Source organism: Mustela nivalis, assembly GCF_964662115.1.
Source record: "Mustela nivalis genome assembly, chromosome: 5".
NCBI lineage: Eukaryota > Metazoa > Chordata > Mammalia > Carnivora > Mustelidae > Mustela > Mustela nivalis.
The window spans coordinates 84962768-84984748 of NC_139024.1; the positions used below are offsets into that span (position 1 = coordinate 84962768).

Here is a 21981-nt window from a genome sequence, read left to right on the forward strand (position 1 = left end):
AAGCTATGGAGAATTTTGGCTCCTCATTTTTATTCCCATTCCTGTTACTCATTATGATAATTTTGCAACCAGTGCTGATTTAGATTTACCAATATGTGTCCTGGTTGTTAGAAGGAGGGCAGTCCATTCCTTATGATGGGGCAAGCCTAGGAAACCTATGGATGGCAAAGACTGGACGACTTGGTGGAGGAAGATGGGGTTGTTTTCTTCTCATCTTATCTATGCTCAGAATGAGAAGCATCATTAGCTAAGGGGACGCAGGTCATCAGCTGAGGGGAGGGTATGGCAAGTTTGGGACCTTTGAAGAAAGGGGAAGGGAAGTGAAGTAGTTGCCTTGGAGAGTGGGAAAAGAAATGTGTGGTTTTAATACATATGTTCAGCCTCCCCCACTAGATTGTAAGCCCATTAAAATAAGAAACAGGTCATCTAAGGCTCTGTGTCCTTTCTAGCACCTAGGAGACACTCAGTACATGTTTGTTGATGATGATAAACGTAATTTAATCTCAGAAGACTGAGTTTTGTGTGCCTGGGGTCATAGTCATCTAAAACAGAGTAGACTGGATTGAATTTTCACTGTCCCCAGAGCACAACTTGAAAATCAGGCATACTTTTTTTTTTTTTTAACAACACTTTTTATTAGCTTAAAAAAAATTGCTTAGACTTTTTCTAAAAAGTAGAGTTCAAGGAGAGTCCTGATCTAGTGGGTTTGTCTTTGTTTTATTGAAACTGCCTTACTTTAAGGTGGCAGGAACACCACAGTTTGCTGGCTCAGTAAAGGGGATTTCTAAGAGACCTCTTTGCCCTCCACATCAGACCCAAAGCCGGCTCTCTGGATCGCAGCTCAAAGTGGCTTGTGGGCAAAGAGGGGGAAAGGAAGAGAGCCTGTTGCTCAAACTGTTGCACCTTCAAGACCTCAAGGTGGACAGTTCCTCCCTCTGACCTGAATCTGTCTTCCTCCTCTTCTACTTCTTCCCTATTCCCACCCCACACCCCCCCCCCCCCATATTCAGGGCAATAGAAGACTAGTTGGCATACCCTAACCCCGTCTCGGAATGCTGCAGTTCTCCATCCTCTGGGCCTGGGCCCCACCTGGGGAAGCCCATCTGGGCTTGAATTACTGCCCTAAATGAAAAGTCATCCCACCATTTTCCATTCTTTGGCCCCTGGGCAGCTTTTCCTCATTCCCTGCCCCCTCCCCCCAGCCTCCACTTCTTTCTTTCTGTCTCTCTCCTGACTTCCCTTAGGGCTGCTCCACCTTCAATGGCTCCAAAGCTCTCTGAGCACTGGGCAGCCCTGCCCCTTTCTCTCCCGAATGTACACTTCCTCCTGCACTCCCTTCAGCCTCCTGTCTCATCAGTTCCTTCCCCTCACCTGTTCCAGATGGCCCTTCAGTAACCAGAGAGGTGAGTCTGGATCTCTGGCTGTAAGGACACGGGGTTACCGGGAAATGTTACTGAAGAAGGCCGCATAAAGCACCATGGAACCCACATGCTGCCTTCCCCTACCTCGGTCTCTGCTTCAATCCTACCTTCTGACCTGCTGACCTAACCTCCTTGTGGCTACTTTACCCTGACGTCCAGCTGGCGAGTTTCTCTTCCTGCTTTGAGCCTGCTTTTATTTTGCTTATTTTTACTTCCTCTGGCTCTTACCTTAGTGGACTTTGCACTATGGTGTGTTATGTAATTGACTCATCCCACCAGTGGGTCACAAGCTCCTTGGAGGAAAGAACCGTATGTGACTCATCCTTGCCTTCTATTCCAGTTCTAAGCTCCATGCCTAGTGTACAGGAGTTAACTAGGAAAGAACAGGGTGGGTGGGGGGGTTTAGTGGGGGGAGGGGTGAGGACAGAAGAGAGAACCAGCACACAGGACATTTCAGAGTGATCACTGGACCTAAAAAGAGCTGGAAGAAGGATACGGAAGGAAGATGCTAGAGAAAGTGTAAACCACTGAAGTAAAGCACAGTCCCCACCTCTTTTCACATCAAGTCCTCTGAGTGATTCAGACGTCCTGCCTGCACTTCTGTTCCTCCTGTCTTCCTATTATTTCCCTTCCTGCTGAGAAAATTGCTCTGTTAGACACAGAAGTCATTGCCTCAAATCTGGCTCCTAGGCATTCAGCATTCTTTTTTTTTTCCCCCTCTTCATAATAAGTCTGTTCACACCAAGTATATATTTGTTCTCTTGCTTTTACATTACAGATAATCAATTCATATGGAATGAGAAAAGGGTGTCTTCAGGCAAACAAGAAGACAGTTGGATACATTTGCTTCTTGTGGCCAGGGACATAACTTAATTAACAGAGGGAGCTCTCCAGCTCTGGGTGGAAGGGGAGATGATTGTTTTCCTGGCCTTGTGGGGTGCACGGTGCTGCTGTGAGCCACCCTGAGCACAGCACATTCCCGGCATGAACCTTGTTTTGGGGGCGAAGGGAGGCCATGGAATTGCCAAGATCCTTTCTCATGTGTGTGGTTATGGCCTCCTCTCTGCAGGGTGTTCCCATTCATCTTCAAAAGCGGGGTGGAGGCTTGTGAGTTAGTGGAGCAGAGAGTGGGCTTACAAGACTGGCTCTCTCTCATCACTGCTAGCAAGCGCCTTTGGTCTCCAGGAGAGGCTTAGGCTCCACTGTTTTTGCATCATGTGGCCTCTCTCTTTTCTTCATATTTGTGCTAATTATTTCTATCAGTGGTTTTCTTAAGGTTCTTTCACACCCAACATAAAAATCTATTAAAATGGAAATAAGCTGACCCTTCCTTCCTGATATTTTCATTTAGATGTTCATCACTTTTATTTCTTCTGTTTTCTCTCCCGTTTAGGTCTGGTTCAGTGAGAAGATGTTTGAACCGTCGTTCTGTTTTTATACCGGATATAAAATCCCCTTGTGCAAAACCCTGGATCAGTATTTTGAGTACATCCAGTCACTGCCATCCCTAGATAACCCTGAAGTCTTTGGGCTGCACCCTAACGCTGATATCACGTAAGTTCCTGACATTTTTTAATTTTAAGGGATCATTTGTAACTCAGCCTGGCAAAGGCTGTGCATTTCATTTTCTCTCTTAATTTCTCTCCTTTTCTTTCTTTTTATTTTGCTGTGAAAAATAATGTCATTTCCTGTCTCCCAATTACAACTTTGTCATAGCTTGGCCTGCTCTCCCCTCACTAAATCCTGATGCTCCAGAGTATATGACAATGTTTAAGCTCTGATTTATGCATTGATTATTCCTCTTCTGTCATGTCATAAAACCAGCTGGTGTTCTTGGTATTGATGCTTTCTACGGATAAGGCAATAGCCTCCCAGCTCCTTGCCTCTTACCTTAAAAAAAAATCCATTAAAAGTAATGGTCATAAACAGAGTGTAAAAGGGCCAGGAGGACAGAAAGAGGGGGTGAGGAATTGTGCTCCTCCTTGATCCTCTCTCTTGTGACCCCTGTGCCTTTATTTGCTCGTTTGCTTCCTTCTGTCCCTAACCCACATGGGCACAGAGCATGGAGGAAAGGCTGTGGGTTTCAGCTCAACGTGACGCCCCTGCTCTAGTCACTGAGGTAAGAGGTGATGAGCAAAGAGACAAGAAATGCATCCAAATCCCAAGTCCCTTCTTGGAACCATCCTTTGAAAGAAGGAGCCTGGAAACAAGGCTATCTGGTTCCACAGAGAGGGCGCCAAGAAGCCCCCGCTGAGATTCTCCTGCGGAGAGTCATTGTCTCTGGCCCATCGAAGAAAGACCACGGAGTTCATGTCACTTAGGAGAGTGGTTGTGGGGGATGGAAGAGACCAAGATGCCTCTGGCAGATTTTAAGCTGTGACAACCCATTGAGAAGGAATGGGGGGTGCCTTTCTCCTAGTCCCTCACCAGCTGCTGCACTTTTAACAACTGTGCAAAGTGGCAAGGACATTTCTCACCCACCTCCTTCTTCTCTGCCCTTGTGCAGCCTCCGTCGAGTCCCAGCACACTTGTCTGTCTACCCCTGACAGACATGTGGAGCTTCATGTGGGGCTTGACCTCCTGGCCTCTTTGTTACCCATACTGATGCTAAATTGTCTAAATCCTCCAATCTCTCCCATGTTCAGAGATCATCTTCAAAGATGTGGGCAGGACCCAGAAGAACCACAAATGGCTATCACTCTTTTCGGGCCTCATGATGGAATCGTGATGGCTCTGGTGGTTATTGGAAGAGGCCCTCATAAGTTAGCTGAAAACAGGAAAGTGGTGAAGAAATAAAAAGGTTGCTCAGGGATCCATTTGGAATCAACTCAAACATTATCTGAAAGAAAGTACACAGAGAAATAGTTTTGCTTTAGCTGAAACTTCAAAAATCTGAGGCAGACCATGTCACTCCTCTGTTCAGAAGCCTCCTAAATCTCCTGTCTCACTCCAAGTCAAGCAAGGTCAAAGGCAGACAGTGACCTCTAGGTGAACTTCAAGGCCCACTAAGACCACCTGCCCCCACCTCTCGGCCTGGTCTCCTCCGCCCTCGCCCTCCCTCACTGTCCAGCTCCAGCTCCTGCGAGCTTCCTGTTACTCAGGCCAGATGGCTCCCCACCATGGGATACTTGCTCCTTCCGGAACATCCCTTCCCCCCAGGTATCATTGCGGCTCACCTTTCCACCTTTTCTGGTCTTTACTTAAACTCTACCTTTTCCCTGTTTAAAAATTGCTGACCACTCCCCAGCGCTCACCCCAGACTCCATCCTCCTTGCCTGCTCTTTTCTTTAGATTGTATCTCCAACTGGTATATTCTGTATTCACTTATTTATTTGCTATCATCCATCTACCATCACTAATCATAAGCACCATCAGGTCCGAAACTTAGGTCTGCTTTTCCTGCTGCTCTGTCTCCATTGCTACACAGGGCCTGATGCTCAGGGACTCCCTGATGGATGTGCCAGCCACGCTAAGTTCTTCTGGGTTATGGAGAATCTGACGAATGGGAATAGTCTACAGAAACAGCTCATGAGTTCATGTGGGTGGGCAGGAAAACGGCCAATGTTTTAAGGCACTTATACATCAGTGCTTGAAGCAGCTCATATACGAGGGCGCTGAACTTTGATTTCCTCCTTGGCAGGAGCCCAAGGAGACATGACAGCCAGTTCCTAGAGAACTGGATGCTGTTGAGCACCATAGGATTTGGCTGGGGAGTGCGAAAAGCAGAGTTGAACTCATCTCATCCTGACTTACCCATAGGACCCTAGCAGTTTTGGTCATCAGCTCCCAAGAAAGACAAACCAGAACTAGCAAAGGCCCAGAAAAGTACAACTAAGATGTAACCTAGATAGGAGGCAGTGTTGAGACAAACTATTTTTTTCCCTTGACTCTTTACTTTGAACTATTATAAACCTTCAGAAAAGTACAGTGAACACCATATACCTTTCACTCAGAGTCATCAATTGTTAACATTTTGTACCATTTTGCGTTTTCTCTTTCTATGTTTATATCTTTGTGTATTTATAGATCAATAGTTATGTCCATATGGAACCATATCTATTTCTCTTTGTGTGTGTGTGTAGGATTATAATCCCTGGAATGGATAGAGCTAGGAAATAAGTAGTTTGTAATGTCATGAGCTAATACTAATAACTCCAATTGCAAAGGTATACCTCACATCTCTTCCTTGTCATCCCTTATTTCAATATTGATATCTCCTTTCTCCCATGGTAAGAGTTCTGGTTCCCAGTAAGTTCAATATTGACTCATTTGTTCTAAATCACTCGACCGATACCACTACCAACCACAAATGTATTAAGTGGAGGTCAAGATTTCTTTGCAGTTCTTTTTGTCCCTAGACTATATCCCACTGAGGTTGTACAGAGTACTATATTCAAAAATCACTCAGATTGCTTTTTCTGTGTGGTTATGCTATCAATTGATAGATAGGTGCATTTATTTATTTCTATTCTTACTACATTTAGTTTTTGTCCATCTTTGTTGATTGTCTTAAATATGTGAACCGTGGACATGGCTTGGAAATCCTGACTGGATAACGGGGTATTCTCACACCCTTCCAGCCCACTTTCCTCTTCCATTATGGACAACCAAATGCATTAGTTTCTGGGTTATCTTCCCTGTTTTTTTTTTTAATTTTTAAAAATTTACAAAGAGAGAGCATGCACATGAATTGGGAGTAGAGTCTTCAAGCAGACTCCAGAGCTCAGGGCCCGATGCAGGGCTCAACCCTATGACACTGAGATCATGACTTGAGCTGAAACCAAGAGTCAGATGCTCAACTGACTGAGCCACCCAGGTGCCCCTTCCCTGTTTCTTTTTGCTAAAACATAAATACATATATAATCTTATTACCTTTCTTTTTCTTACATAAAGTTGCCATAACTTACATATATATAATTTTATGTCTTGTCTTTTTCAGTTAAAAATGTATCCTGTGGGACATCTTGGTGGCTCAGTAGGTTAAGTGTCTGACTCTTGATTTTGGCTCAGATCACAATCTCAGAGTTGTGAGATTGAGGCCTGAGTTGGACTCCTTGCTATGGAGCCTGCCTAAGATTCTCTCTCTCCTTACACCTCTGCTCCTCCCCCTGCTTGCGTGCTCGTCCTCTCTTTCTAAAAGATAAATCAGTAAACAAAATCTTTAAAAAATGTATCCCATAATCACTCCATATTTTACCGTGTCTTTCTCACAATTTGTTTTTACAGTGGCATGTACCTCCATTGTTAATTTGTATCACAGTTCATCATCTGTTCTCCTATGGGTAGGCATTTAGGATGTTTCCAGAATTTTGCTATCTCAAATAATTCCTCAATTACTCTCATGGTTATGGTTTCTCATGTTGTTGGAGATGTATTTTCAGGGTAAATGTGCGTAGGGGTTGCTAGATCAGGAATTAGTGAATATTGCCAGGCCCCCTCCACAGGGCTGTGCTACTTTGCGTTCTCAACAACAATGGGATGGGGCCCTTCCTTCACAGCCTCTTCAACAAAGTATTGGTGAAGATTTTGAATTTTCACCAATAAGACAAGTGAGAAATGGTATCGCAGCACAGTTTTAATTTGTTTTCTCTTATTATGAGTCAAATTGAGTACATTTCCTTACACTTGGGGGCTGTTTGAAATAAGACCATCTTGGAGACCCTATGGATAAATCCAGATGTGGACTGATGCAGGCCCAAGATCAGGAATAATGAGGGGACAGAGAGGGTAGAGCGAAAACAATAGGACATGTCCCACAGGAGACTGGTGGGATTTAGTAAGTTTAGAGCAATGGCTGAGAACCTTATGTAGTTTTCATCCATTTATTTCTGCTACCTGTGGGGTCGAGAGCACAGTGAGCCTTCTGTGTCTTTTGGTAGCTCTTTTTACTGCTCTGTCCAAAGGCTTCTCTGCCATTGCTGACTGGCATGCTTTAGATGCCACAGCTATCTTTTCCCAAAATAGAGTGTCAGGATCTTGCAATCTCTCATTTCACTGCGTAAGATCAAGTAGAAAGTTGCTAGAATTCTGCCTCCACTCTGCTAACAAGTAGCTTCTAGGACCGGTGACCCTTCTCCACTGATCTCTCTTCATGCTTAACTTCCCACCTGGTCTGTCCTTGGGTCTTCCCCACCCACTCCTGCTCTCTTCCTCCTGGGGACCTTGGTCCATTTTTGGTTCTTGTTCAGGCAGTAGGCTCTGTTGTGCAGCTCTGCGTTTGGTCTTTTTCTCCTCTTGACTCTGGTATTTCTGATAACTGGAATCCTAGGCATGCGAGCCCTCCTTCCTGGAGGGCTGTGTTCTAACCCCTCGCTGTTCCCCCACCAGCCACCAGGAGGCAGTAAGCAATTGCAGATGAAGTTTCTCAGCTAAAATCTACCCCAGGTCCACTCCCAACAACGCCCCTCCCATTCCAGCAAGAAGTGACTCTCCCAAGTTGTGTGAGATGAAAAAAAAGGAATCAAAGCTTCCCCTGACATTTCTAGTCTGGAAGCTGGGATGATGGTGGAGTTTGGAACGGAAGTGCATTTGAAGGGGAGTTGCAGAGTCCGGTTTGGGTGTGAAACATGGATTGGAGCCCAGGTGAGAAGTTTCAACGTATTTGTACAGAGATAACACTTGAAGCCATGAGAAGGGGCGGGCTTTCTAAGATAACAGTGAGAAATCTGTGCAGATGTCCCCAGCTAGAAGAATCCTTATTAATTTATCTGACGTGCACCCTGTTCCATAGCACTCTTCCAGATAGGTTCTTGGGCTGTAATTGGGCCAAGGTGGAGAACTCTGTCCTTACTTCTAGAATCTGCCCTCTGAAGTTAGCATTCATAAATTTGAGAGGAGGGAGAGATTTGTGAAAGGGAATCATGAGTGTTTATCTTCCTTAAGAAGGCACAATCCCTGAAAAGGGGGTGAAGGTGGGATATACAGCTGAATAAATGTTTTAAAACAAGTAAAATCTCTCCCAAGAGCTTAGATACTTTGGCGACAGACACCATAAAAATGCATAGTTTATTCCCATTTTATTATCTAGATTTATAAGGTACCAAGGACTCTGGAAATGCAACTATCTCAATGTCAAAAACAGTTATTTATCTTCACGCTTTTTCTCATTAACCATTATGCATATTTTTCTACCTTCTGAAATTTATCAAATGTTCTATTACAACTTTTATATTCATTTCTATGCAGGATGAATTTAATTATATTCCTTTTAGTATTAGCTGAGATTGGAGTTTCAGGTTTTTATTAAAAATGTATTCTCGTCATTATCTCATGTGCAAAAATGTATATAAATCTAAGCTGATTTGGGTGTGATCGTGCACCAGGATCTCATTAGATGGTTAATTGTTTATTTATAGACAGTTCCATTTCTCATTTGTCTTGCATTTTTATTGCCATGACCTCGACTCTGCTACCCAACAGAGACGACCTGGACAAGTAGCCCCAAACCACCACACTACATTACTAACATGCACTTCTTCCCATATTTACTCCAAAGAGAGATTTTTCTTCTAGAGGTAACTTAAGACCGAAGCTCATGGAGTATTATACTTCTTGTTCTTCATCTCAGAGCATTTATGGGGACTGTGTTCCTGAAAGCCTGAAAGGCTTTTGAGGCATATAGAGATATTCATGGTTCTCCATTATAGCTAGCTAACCAGGGTTCTGCCTTTCCTATCTCCACAAACATAAAATCACATGGTGGATAAAGAAATGTGAACTGATGGACATTGGGGAGGGTATGTGCTTTGGTGAGTGCTGTGAAGTGTATAAACCTGGTGATTCACAGACCTGTACCCTTGGGGATAAAAATATATGTTTATAAAAAATAAAAAATTAAAAAAAAATGTGAACTGGATAGCTCTGGCTTTCTGCATCTAATGAAATGTGTGGCAGAGAGATGATCTGGAGAGCTTGTGCAGGTCTTAGACAAAATGGGTCAGCTTTTCAGAAGGCTTCTTCCCCACGTCCATGTCTGGGGGATTCTTTTCAGATCACCTCATAAAAAAATAAAATCACCCACCAAGAAGATGATTTCCTAGATGAGACCTAGCTGGACTAGCATGTCCATTGACCCCTCCCTGGAGCAGTGGTGAATACGGCTCACTTTGGCCAACAGGAGAATGGTCATGTCTGCAGCAGCATGAGCTTTTGGCACTCAGCCCCTGGTGCAGAGCGGGTTTCCAGAGAGGCAAGGAGCTGGCGGCAAGCCAAGAGCTCCTGAGAGTCCCAGATGTGGGGTCTTTACCCTTTTTTATTTGTAGTTAGTACAGGTAGGAAGAATGAACTCTGATTTTCTTTGTATGAATGGAAACTTACGACGGTTTTCTCTTCTTTAAACTTTAAGGATCTGTGCTTAAATATCATAATAAAAGCAGGGTTTCTTTGCCCTCAAATGATGTCTTTCTGATCCTCCTGTGTTTTGAGGAGCACATAAATTCACATATATGTTTCCCTTTGTGTGGGTTAAGATGCCAGAACCAGGTAAATAGTGATAATGGTAATGTACTATATACGTTTACCACGAGAAGAAACAATTAAATTTTCATGCCTTTTAAATATTGGAGAATTGCTCTCCTTTATATCGAGGTTTAATAAAATTCAAGCCAATTGGCCCGAATTCAAAAAACATTTATTGAGAACTTACTTTCTAGCCAACTCAGGATACAGAGATTAGTAAGACACAATCCTTGCCCTTGGAGATCATCATGTACTAGGGAAAATGGATGACAAATAGTTATGTAATACGGTATGACAGACTTTAAAATCAGGCTTATATGGAGCATGTGTGTGCGCACGCATGCGTGCACACACACACACACACAAACACACACATTGCTGTGAGAACAAAGACGAAGAAGCAATAAATTCCAATTTAAGAATTCAAGTAAGCTAGTGAGAGGGGCCACCTCTGAGCTGTGCCTTAGTGGATGTGCAGCAGTTCTCAAGTAAGAGAGGGGGCAGGGAGGAAGGGACTGCAGCACTGGGGACAAGAAGGACAGTGCGAGGAAAGAGGAAGAGAGGGAGCAGTAAGTGTGTATACGTGTATTGAGTCACCGAGTTGTACACCTTAAATATATACAATTGAAAAAAATTAAGAATAAAATGATTTGGCACACTGAAAAGAAAAGGCATAGATTAGGGCACATACATGAAGGAACAGTCCAGGGGGAGGGGCATGAAGATGTTAGTGTGTGCTGTGTGTATGAGGAGGAGAGTATCTCTGAACTTGGTAGGTCAGCAGCTGGGTGAAGACATTGATGTTCAAGGAGATGGGACAGGTAGGGCAAAGGGAGAATGAAAGCAGGGAGCTGAGTGTTGGGATTGTTTGATTTAAGAAGCAGAGAGCCTAGAAGTCAGCAGAAATGTGGATATGTGGAGGTTAGGATAAAGTCGGAGGTTTCATGCAACCCAGCCTTGCCTGGTGGTTCACAGCCCTTGGTAGGATGACTGTGACAGTGACAGCTACATCTTTAACATAGCACTCTGCCCTCACTGACTGCCTTTACTGTATCTAATACTAGCATGAGATCACGGAGTAATATACAGCACAGAAATGTATCTGTGTGAGAATTGTATATAAGAACATATGGATCCTTGACTTTTGATGACTTCATGTTATTGTCACATCAGCTGTTTTCCTAGGATTTCCCCTTGGAGTTATCTGTATCTTCCTTGGAATTTAGATGACTTTTAAAAACTGAGATAGCACCGTACTTCAAAATTCAGGAATGAGTTGCAAATGCCTTTTGTCCCATTTTACTATTCTTTTACCTGTGTATGTGCTCAATGTTGTGTGTGCTTGATGTGGTCATCTTTCAGCTTTTTACATTAATGTATTTGGGTATATTCCAAAACCCCAATATCTGAGTAGAGGTTTCTCACCAAAAAATAATGAAAGCTAAATTTAAAATTCTCTATAAAATTATGCAAATCTAATTTTCCTTTTTTTTAATATTTTATTTATTTGCCAGAGAGAGAGAGAAAGAGTACATACAAGCAGGCAGAGAGGCAGGCAGAGGCAGTGAGAGAAGCAGGCTCCCCGCCGAGCAAGGAGCCCGATGTGGGACTTGATCCCAGGAACCCAGAATCATGACCTGAGCCAAAGGCAGTGGCTTAACCAACTGAGCCACCCAGGTGTCCCTCAACTTTCTTTTAAAAAAAAGACCTTATTTATTCATTTGAGAGAGAGAGAGGCAGAGAGTTGGGAGGGAGGAGCACAGGGAGAGGGACAAGCAGACTCCATGCTGGGTGTGGAGTCGATCCCACTACCCTGAGCCAAAATCAAAAGTCGACTGCTAAGCGACTGAGTCACCAAGGCGCCCCATACAAAATCAATTTTCATTTAATTTTATTAAAAATCAGCTTTTACCTTATTGGCCCTAATTATGAAACTTATATGTTTAAAGATAATGAGTTGATACCCCAACTCTGGTTGGGTTACAAACATTTGCTGGGTTTGACCCTCATCATCACCATATCCAACAAAAGTCCAGCTTATTAGACCATAGTGGCAGATACATTTACCTTAGCTGTGACGTTTGGAAAGAATCCAGTTCTTTGAGTATGTGTGTTTGGGTCCAGATGTAGTAATCTACCTGCTAACCAAATGAAAATGCTGAAGACAGATCATTTTCCACCATTTTTCAGCTGGTTCCCTATATGAATGAAAGACTAACTGAATAGAATTCCCTGTGTGGACACAAAATGCGGGTTTTTCATAAAGAAGCCTGGATAATTTTAGCTGTAGCTCCTTGGGATTTTGTTAGTTAGTGAGATAATCTGCACAGTTCGCAGCTAGAGATGAAAAAGAAAAAGGTGTAATCCTTTCTGTACACTGTGAGGGAAGGCAGAAGGGGGCCTTTCTGGTGTGGCACAAAGATTACTAGGGATTTGTAAGATGTGTTCCAGTGGATCTCAAACATTTGTCACTGATGGGTCTTTGTTGAGTCCTTGGTGGGCTTTATATTTGGGGCCTTATTTTTTTTTTTTTTCAAAAGAAAATTGCCTTAATCCTCTTCATTATAAAAAATCATACTTTCTCATTGAGAAAAACAGACAACACAGAACACAGAAAGCAGAAAGTCATTACAGCAAATACTCATCATACAAAAATCTCACTCTCAAAATACCATTCTAGATTTTTTCTATGCTTATACGTACAATATTTACAACAAAAAAATTAGATTGTACCATGGTAAGGTTTTTGTAACATGCTATTTTTTTTTATTGAAGAATATATAGTTGAGACACAATGTTACATGTGTTTCAGAAGTACAACATAGTGATTTGACAACTCTATACATTATGCCATGCATAATGTAGCTATGATTTGTCCTCATACAACACTATAAAATTCTATTGACAATATTCACATGCTATACCTTTCATTCCTGTGACTTATTTATTCCACAACTGGAAGCTTGTACCTCCCATTCTTCACCCAATTTACCCATCCTCCCACCCCCCTCTGATCTGACAACCACTAGTTTGTTCTCTGTTTTATGGGTCTATTTTCTCCTTCTTTTTTTTCACTTGGTTTGCTTTTTATATTCCACATATAAGTGAAATATTGTATTTTTCTTTCTCTGTCCAACTTACTTGGCTTAGCATAATGCCCTCTAGGTCCATCCATGTTGTTGCAAATGACAATATCTCATTCTTTTTTATGGGTGAATAATGCTGCAATTTACATTATTATGCTTGTTAATTGCAATCTTAATTGCAGCATTATTTACAATGTCTAAAATGTAGAAGCAACTTAAATGACCATGATTGATGAAAGGATAAAGAAGATGTGGCATATATATACAAAGGAGTATTACTCAGTCATAAAACAGAATGTACCATGCTATTTCATTCAATAATCTCAATTCAGTACCTCACCTTACCAATGCATACAGAGCCACATCACATTTTTACTGGCTGTATAGATATTTAGAGAACTTTACCAGGATTTATTACTACAGCTATCATTATAAACAGTCTTGTATGTACATCTTTGGACACTTGCTACTTTAAAAAACTGATTTGTTAAATATAAGAGTATTTATAACATGTGTGTAAAATATAAAATGTTGCTCTTTTTGCATCACCATATCTACATTTTGATCCATCTTCCTTGTCTTTTCAATGAAGGGAATTTTAAAGGATGGACTTCAGAAAGGATAATTATTGTAGTAGAAGGTTTGAGGTATAGAAAAGAATGGGTAAATCTAAATAAGTATTATAGCATAGAACAATAATTTTAATTGTGGGCTTATTTAAAAAAAAAGATAGAATTAAAATGCTGAAATGCCAGGAGGGAAGCGACTGTAGTTAAAGTTACCTAAGAGTCTTTGATTGAGAGGAGGGTAGAAATGTTAATTTTATACTTAATTAAAAATGGAAGTTAAAGTTTCTAGAATAGAGAGTTAAAAAATAGAAAGAGTATATAACTTCTAAACTAGCACAGGAGTGAAAACAGAATTTAAAACCCCATATTCAGGGTGCCTGGGTGGCTCAGTGGGTTAAGCCGCTGCCTTCGGCTCGGGTCATGATCTCAGGGTCCTGGGATCGAGTCCCACGTCGGGCTCTCTGCTGGGCAGGGAGCCTGCTTCCTCCTCTCTCTCTCTCTCTGCCTGCCTCTCTGCCTACTTGTGATCTCTCTCTGTCAAATAGATGAATAAAAAATCTTAAAAAAAAAAAAACACCTCATATTCAGCAATAAGTCAAAGACAGGCAAACTTCTCAAAAGTTAAAAACAGATCTTAGGACATTGAAAAAATAAAATTATATTTTTTTAAAAAAGGAAAAAAAAGTTAAAAATAGAACTACCCTCTCACTCAGCAATCACACTATGAGTATTTACCCAAAGGAGACAAAAATAGTAATACAAAGGAGCACATGCACCCCATTGTTTATAGCAGCAATGTCCACAGTAGCCAAATATGGAAAGAATCTACATGTTCATCAATAGATGAATATATTAGGAAGATGTGTGTAATACACACACACACACACACACATACACACACATACACCGTGGAATATTACTCAGCCATCAAATAGTATGAAATCTTGCTATTTGCAATAATTTCGATGGAACTAGAGGGTATTCTGCTAAGCAAAGTAAGTCGTTAAGAGAAAGACAAAAACCATATGGTTCAAGAAACAAAACAGAGCATTAGAGGGGTAGGGAAGGAAAAATAAAATAAGATGAAAACAGAGAGGGAGACAAACCATAAGAGACTCTTAACTATAGGAAACAAACTGAGGGCTGATGGAGGGGATAGGGTACTTGGGTGATGGGGATCAAGGAGGGCACATGATATAATGAGCACTGGGTGATATATCCAACAGATGAATCATTAAATTTTACCCCTGAGAGAAATCGGAGAGGGAGACAAACCGTGAGAGACTGTGGACCCTGGGAAACAAACTGAGGGTTTCAGAGGGAAGGGAGTGACAGGTGATGAGTACTAAGGAGGGCACATGTTGTGATGAGCCCTGGGTGTTATACTCAACTAATGAATCATTGAACAATACATCAAAAACTAATGATATACTACCATACAGTGGCTAACTGAACATAATTAAATAAATAAATAAATAAAATTTTAAAAGTAAATAAAAAATTTCCCCTGAAACTAATAATATACTGTATGTTAACCAAATTGAATTTAAATAAAAAAATTTTAAAGTTTTATTGACTTATAATTTGCCTATCATAAACCATAAATTCATTCATTTTAAGTGATCAATTCAATGATTTTTACTGTTTATAGACTTTTGTGACTATCACCACCATCTAATTTTAAAATATTTCCATCACCCCTCAAAAGAATTATGTAATTCTTTTGTATTCATTTGTAATAAATTCCCACTACCACCCCCAGCCTCAGGCAACCAATAATTTACTTTCTCTATAGATTTGCCTTTCTGGAAATTACCTATATCTAAAATCATATACCAGCTGATCTCCCGTGGATGGATTCTTTTACTTAGTATAATGTTTTAGAAGCTCACTCATGTTGTAAACTGTACCAGTACTTCATTGTTTTTATGCCAAACAATATTCCAATATATGAATGTACCACATTTTGTTTATCCATATAGAAATTGATGAATGTTTGGGTGGTTTCTGGGTTTTGCTGCTATGAACATTCGCATACAAGACTTTGTGTAGATATGGCTTTTCACTTCTCTTGAATAGATAACTAGAAATATAGTTATTGAATCATATGATCATTTTTAACATTTTAAGAAATTGCCAGATTGTTTTCCAAAGTGGCTGTACCATTTTATAGTACCCTCCAAAAATATATGAGGGTTAGGTTTTTCTCCATCCTCTTACCAATGCTTGTTATTGTCTGGTTTTTATTCTAATCATTCTTGTAGGCAGGAAGTGGTATCTCAGTTGCAATTTTAATTTGCATTTTTTCTATGAATGATGAGCATCTTTTCATGTGTTTATTGGCCATTAATATAGCTGTTTTGTGAAATATCTATTTAAATCTTTTGCCTTGCCTTCATTCTTAAAAGATAATTTTGCTTGGTATACAGTTCTTGGTTTGTAGTTATTTTATCCTAACATGTGCAACACACTTTTCCATTTTCTTCTGGCTTCTGTCACTGCTCTTGAGGATTGGCCATCAGTCTTCTTGTCATTTCTTTCAAGATAATCTGTCTTTCTCTCTGGTTGCTTTTAAAATACTTGTTTTGGGCGCCTGGGTGGCTCAGTGGGTTAAGCCGCTGCCTTCGGCTCAGGTCATGATCTCAGAGTCCTGGGATCGAGTCCCGCATCCGGCTCTCTGCTGAGCAGAGAGCCTGCTTCCCTCTCTCTCTCCCTCTCTGCCTGCCTCTCCATCTACTTGTGATTTCTCTCTGTCAAATAAATAAATAAAATCTTTAAAAAAAAAAAAATAAAATAAAATACTTGTTTTGTTTTTGGTGTTTTACAGTTTCATTGTGATATGTCTCCCTCTGGATTTCTATTTATTTGTTTGTTGGTTTGTTCATCCTACATAGGAGGCACTGAATTTCCTGAACTTGAGGATTCAACTCTTTCATTAACCCCCAGTCATTATTTCATCCCTTATTTCTTTTTTATTCTCTCTCTCCTATCTTTCTGAAGCTGTCCTGAGATATATGTTAGAACTCATCACTCTATCCTATATGTTTTTTAACCTCTCTTTCATATTTTCCATTTGTTTTCCTCTACAGCATTCTGCATAATGTCTTCAGGTCTATTTTCCAGTTTTCTAATTCTTTACTTGGCCAAATCTAATCTGCTGTTTCACTCATTGTTAACTTTTATGGTAGGCAGAATAATGAATCCCAAAGATATGCACATCCTAATCCCCGGAACCTGTATATATTTTATCTTTTGTGGCACAAAGGACTTTACAGATATTCTTAAGGGTAAGGACGTAGGGGTGGGAACGTTATCATAGATTATCAATTGGCCCAATTTAATCACATGAACCAGTGGGAGATGGAGGCAGAAGTATAAGGTAGAAAGATGAAATGCAAGCAGGAGAAAAAATTTAAAGTGAGGGGCGCCTGGGTGGCTCAGTGGGTTAAATCCTCTGCCTTCAGCTCAGGTGATGGTCTCAAGGTCCTGGGATCAAGCCCCACATTGGGCTTTTTGCCTAGCAAGAGCCTCCTTCCTCCTCTCTCTCTGCGTACCTCTCTGCCTACTTGTGATCTCTCTCTCTGTCAAATAAATAAAACCTTAAGAAAAAATTCAAAGTGAAAAAGGGACTTGACCTGCCACTGTCATGAATAGCTACCAAGGAATTAGGGTCCTCAGTAAGAAAGTAGATTCTGCCAACAGCTCAAATGATCAAGGAAATGGATCTTAACCAATCACTTATGGAGAGGAACTCAGCCTTGCTGACATTTTTATTTTAGCCCAGTGAGTCCTATGTAAGACTTATTAACTACAGAACTCTAAGACAATAGATTTATGTTGTTTTAAGACACTTACTTTTGAAAAAGATTTTATTTCTTTAGAGAGAGGGCACAAGTAGGAGGAGGGGCAGAGGGAGAGGGAGAGAAAGAATCTCAAGCAGACTCCTTGCTGAGCATAGAGCCTGATGCTGGGCTCAGTCCCGTGACCCTGAGATCATGACCTGAGCTGAAATCAAGAGCCAGAGGCTTAACTGACTGAGTCACTCAGGAACCCAAGACAGTTATTTTGTGATAATTTGTTATAGCAGCAATAAAAAACTAATGCAGTTTTTCAATTTTGATATTTTTTCAAATTTTCAAAAGTTCTATTTGGCTCTTTTTAACATATGCTACTCATGTTTAGATTTTCCTGTCTCATATTTTCAATAACACTTTTTAAAAAATTCCTGATATAGTAAAAACATCTATTTAATGTGCATCTGAAAATTTATTATCTGTGATCTTTGCAGGTCTGGTTCTGCTTTGTGTTGTTTCTACTGGCTCTTGCTCAGAATAAGAGGTCTTGCTTTGTTTCTTTATGAGTTTTTTTTTTTTTTTAATTTTTGACTGTGAGCTCATCATATCTGTTGGAAATTAACTGTTGGATTCTTTGAGACCTGGTTGTAGGCACATTATTCTAGGAAATGTGTGTGTTGGTTCGACCAGCTGCCACCTGAAACTTCCTGGAAGCACCTCAAAATAAATTTCTAGTTTGAGGATTTTAAATTCATATAAGTAATATGAGTGAATATTAAGTAATACAATAAACATGGTGAATTTTCAGGAAGAGGCAGTTCAAGTTAGCTGCATAGGAAGTTCTTGAACTAAACTCCTCCCACAGACACACCAAAGCTACAGCTACATATGGAACAGTTCCTTCTGCTGTTCCATAGTGAAGTGTAAAAGGACTACATCAAGATGGGTAGGAGAAGCAGAAATGTCATCTCATCCAAATCCTCACCCCTGGCACAGTGACATATAATTGGGAGGGATCTCATAAATGCAGAGCTTCTCTTTTAGAAGCAAAGGGATTATGTCCCACATCAGGAACTTCAACCCTTGGGACCTGTAACAGAGAGGCAAACCCCCAAAATGCCTGGCTTTGAAAACCAGTGGGGCTTATATCTAAGAAATAATACCAAAGGGCTGTAGGGAATTAAGATCCTGCTTTTATCCTCATGAGCAGACTCACTCATCCTGGGACTCAGAGCAAAGGCAGCAGCTTGAAAAGCACTTAGAGCATTTCTGAAGGAGATTTATTTGTTAATCCTAAGGCATCTGCTGGAGGGGCAGAAACCTGTTGGGACTCTCGCTAGGGATGGCCAGTTTTGTGTTCTCCCTTTGTCTTACTAGAGCCTGTGGGAGTGTCCCAATCCCAGTGGCTCCTGTGGCCCTGCGAAAGCCAGAAGACACATGCAGCCCACACAGAGGTCCTTGCATGTCCCTTGCATGCCTGGCCTGATAGCAGGGTGGAGGGGGGATGCATTTCTGGTCCCCAGAGGGCTGAAATAATTGGAGAAACAGTTCTCAACAGGTTGCTACCCCCAAGGCATGGTACACATAATGAACTAAAGCACAACCTCAGTCTTCCTGTGAAAATGCTTATTTATATATTTGCTATCAACTTAAAATAGACTTTTTTTTCCCGAAGATTTTATTTATTTGCCAGAGATCACAAGTAGGCAGAGAGAAAGGGGGAAGCAGGCTCCCTGCTGAGCAGAAAGCTCGATAGATACGGGGCTTGATCCCCAGAGCCCTGAAATGACCTGAGCCGAAGGCAGAGGCTCAACCTACTGAGCCATCCAGACGCCCCTTAAAATAGACTGTTATATTTATAAGTTGCTATATGTGAGCCTCATGGTAACAAAGCAAAAGTCTATCATAGATACAGAAAAGATAATAGGAAAGGAATCTAACACTAGAGAAAGTCATCAATTCACAAGAGAAAGAAGGAGAAGAGAAAAGGAACAGAAAAAAACAAAGAACAGTCAGAAAACAATGAACAACATAACAATGAGCACATACCTGGTAATAATTACTTCAGATGTAAATGGGCTAGATTCTCCAATCAAAATCATAGAGTGGTTGAAAGAATTTAAAAAACAAACAAACAGGGGCGCCTGGGTGGCTCAGTGGGTTAATGCCTCTGCCTTTGGCTCGGGTCATGATCCCAGGGTCCTGGGATCGAGCCCTGCATGGGGCTCTCTGCTCTGCGGGGAGCCTGCTAATTCCTCTCTCTCTCTCTCTCTGCCTGCCTCTCTGCCTACTTGTGATCTCTGTCTGTCAAATAAATAAATAAAATCTTTAAAACAAACAAACAAAACAAAAATGAAGACCCATGCTTCCTACAAGAGACTCACTTTAAATGTAAGGACATGCACAGACTGAAAGTGAAGGAATGAAAAGTGAGGTTTTATGCAAATGGAAACTGAAAGAAAACTTGGGTAGTTATATCAAACAAAATACACTTTTAAACAAAGACTGCGATGAAAGACAAAGATGGTCATTAAATATGATAAAGGGTCAATTCAACAAGAAGATACAACATTTATAAATATTTGTGCACCCAACATAGGAGCACCTAAATATATAAAGCAAATACTAACAGACCAAAGGGGAGGATTTGACAGCAGTGCAACAATAGTACTATAGTAAAATGTAATACAATAACAATAGGGGACTTTAATATCCTACTGACTCTCACAGTTATGCAAACACACTATCTGTGTTTCTAGACCCAGGCACTTCAAGACAAAAACTAAGTGTGTGCCTCTCAGAGCATCTGGTTGACCCAGAAGAGATCTAGAGAGTGAGAATAAAAGCAAGAAAGAGACACGGACAGATGACTGTTTTAAAGCATCCTGTTCTTTTCTTCCACAACATGTATTAAAGTAGTATCGACAAATACATCCCTCTTCCACTAGATAGTGAGGGGCACCAAGGCAAGGATCTGTTTATCACCATATTATAGCACCTAGCTCTGTGCCTGATACATAGTAAATCTTTATTGGATACATAGATTTTAAAGATGGGTGGATAGCTTTAGACAGGTGCAGCAGATGGATGCCAATAGATTATTTTGGAAGTCATAAAGTGGGAAAGGGAGAAAAAAACAGAAAATACCAAAAACATTTTAGTAATGTGTAATTCACAGAGGAAAAATGAGTGATCTTCTTTGATCTAACCAACTGTCATGTTATTATAGATTCTCATGTCCAGTCTATAACTGGGCAGAATAAAAGGACATGTGTTTGTTGCCCAGCACGAAGTTTGTAGTGACAAGCAAAACTGGATAGTACTATTTTGGGTTACTGAGGACATTTGTGGAATCTCTTTCTCTGAAAATGGGGAGAGCCTTTCATTTCTGTGATGCTCTTCATGTTTTGTTAGGAGGCAGTAGGATGTGGATCTCTCGTTTTTTCATTCCTGTGGGTTGATGGTAAAGTGTCCTCCTCCCCCGCCCCCTCTTTTTTCTATCTGGCTTTAAGTGATCTTATTCAGTTCATCTTAGCTTTGATAATTATCTCTGAACATACATTTCCCTGCTACATTCTGAACAGTTCACTCTTTTATCAGGTATCAGAGTAACACTGCTTCTGCTGTTCTTGAAACAATTACCAACATTCAACCCAAAGAGAGTGGAGGGGGTGTGGGAGAGACCCGGGAAGCCATCGTCTATAGATTATCTGAAGATATGCTGAGCAAACTGCCTCCTGATTACATTCCTCATGAGGTAAGCTACACCCTTTGCCCCCTGGTATGTATAGGGCTGTCTTTGGGTTCTACAAAGCCTAGGATGTCCTGGGACAGTTGATTTCATTCTCTTCCCTCTCTATTCATTCCTGCTTCCTTTGCAACTCTTTTCTTTTAACCTTGTGGTTTCTTCCTTGCTTTGTCTCAAGTACCCTGCAAAATATGATCTGCACTTTTCCTGATGCCTTTCTTCATCCACCTCCTACTCTATCTTCTGTTTCAATTGCCTTTTCTCTACCCTTCTCCCATCTTTGGATTCCTCTGTCTTTGGATCCCCAGACATCTTATCCTTCTAGGCTGGAAATGTCTCTCCACTTCTCTTACCCATGCCGGCTTTGTCCACTCAGCCAGTGGACAGTCCACCCAGCCAGGAAAGCAAGCCATTTAAATGAATTCACTCCACATGGGGATGGCAATAGTTTTCTATTTCTTGAACCTCTCAGCTATTTGCTTATTGACCTAAGCCAGTTTTTCTCAAAATATTTTTAACCTCAGGACCCCTTTACAAAATGACTGAGGACCCCAAATAGCTTTTGTTTATGTGGGTTTAAACTACTGATATTTAATATAGTAGGAGTTTAAACTGATACATTTCAAAAATATGTATTAATTATTACAAACTAACAGTAAAAAAAAACCCACTATATACTAACACAAATAATATTTTTATTTAAAAAAATTATATTTTCCAAGACAAAAAAAATCATTGAGAATAGTGGGATTGTTTTACATTTTTGCAAATCTCTTTCAGGCCCATTTAATAGAAGGTAGGTAGATTTTCATATCTGCTTCTGTATTTGATCTTTTGTGATCCCATATGTTACGTAGCTCTGGAAGACTTCTCTGCATATTCTTGAGAGAAGAAGAGTTAAAAAGT

The 21981-nt window shown here is 40.8% G+C and overlaps 1 protein-coding gene across 1 annotated transcript in view; it reads left to right on the plus strand.

Moving 5' to 3' along the window:
* Window positions 1-21981, plus strand: part of DNAH8 (dynein axonemal heavy chain 8) — a 343899-nt gene that overhangs the window by 292375 nt on the left and 29543 nt on the right. Inside the window, exons 88-89 of the mRNA XM_082729671.1 lie at window positions 2815-2975; window positions 20928-21084. Coding sequence (XP_082585797.1) covers window positions 2815-2975; window positions 20928-21084 — 318 coding nt within the window. The remainder of the gene's footprint in view (window positions 1-2814; window positions 2976-20927; window positions 21085-21981) is intronic.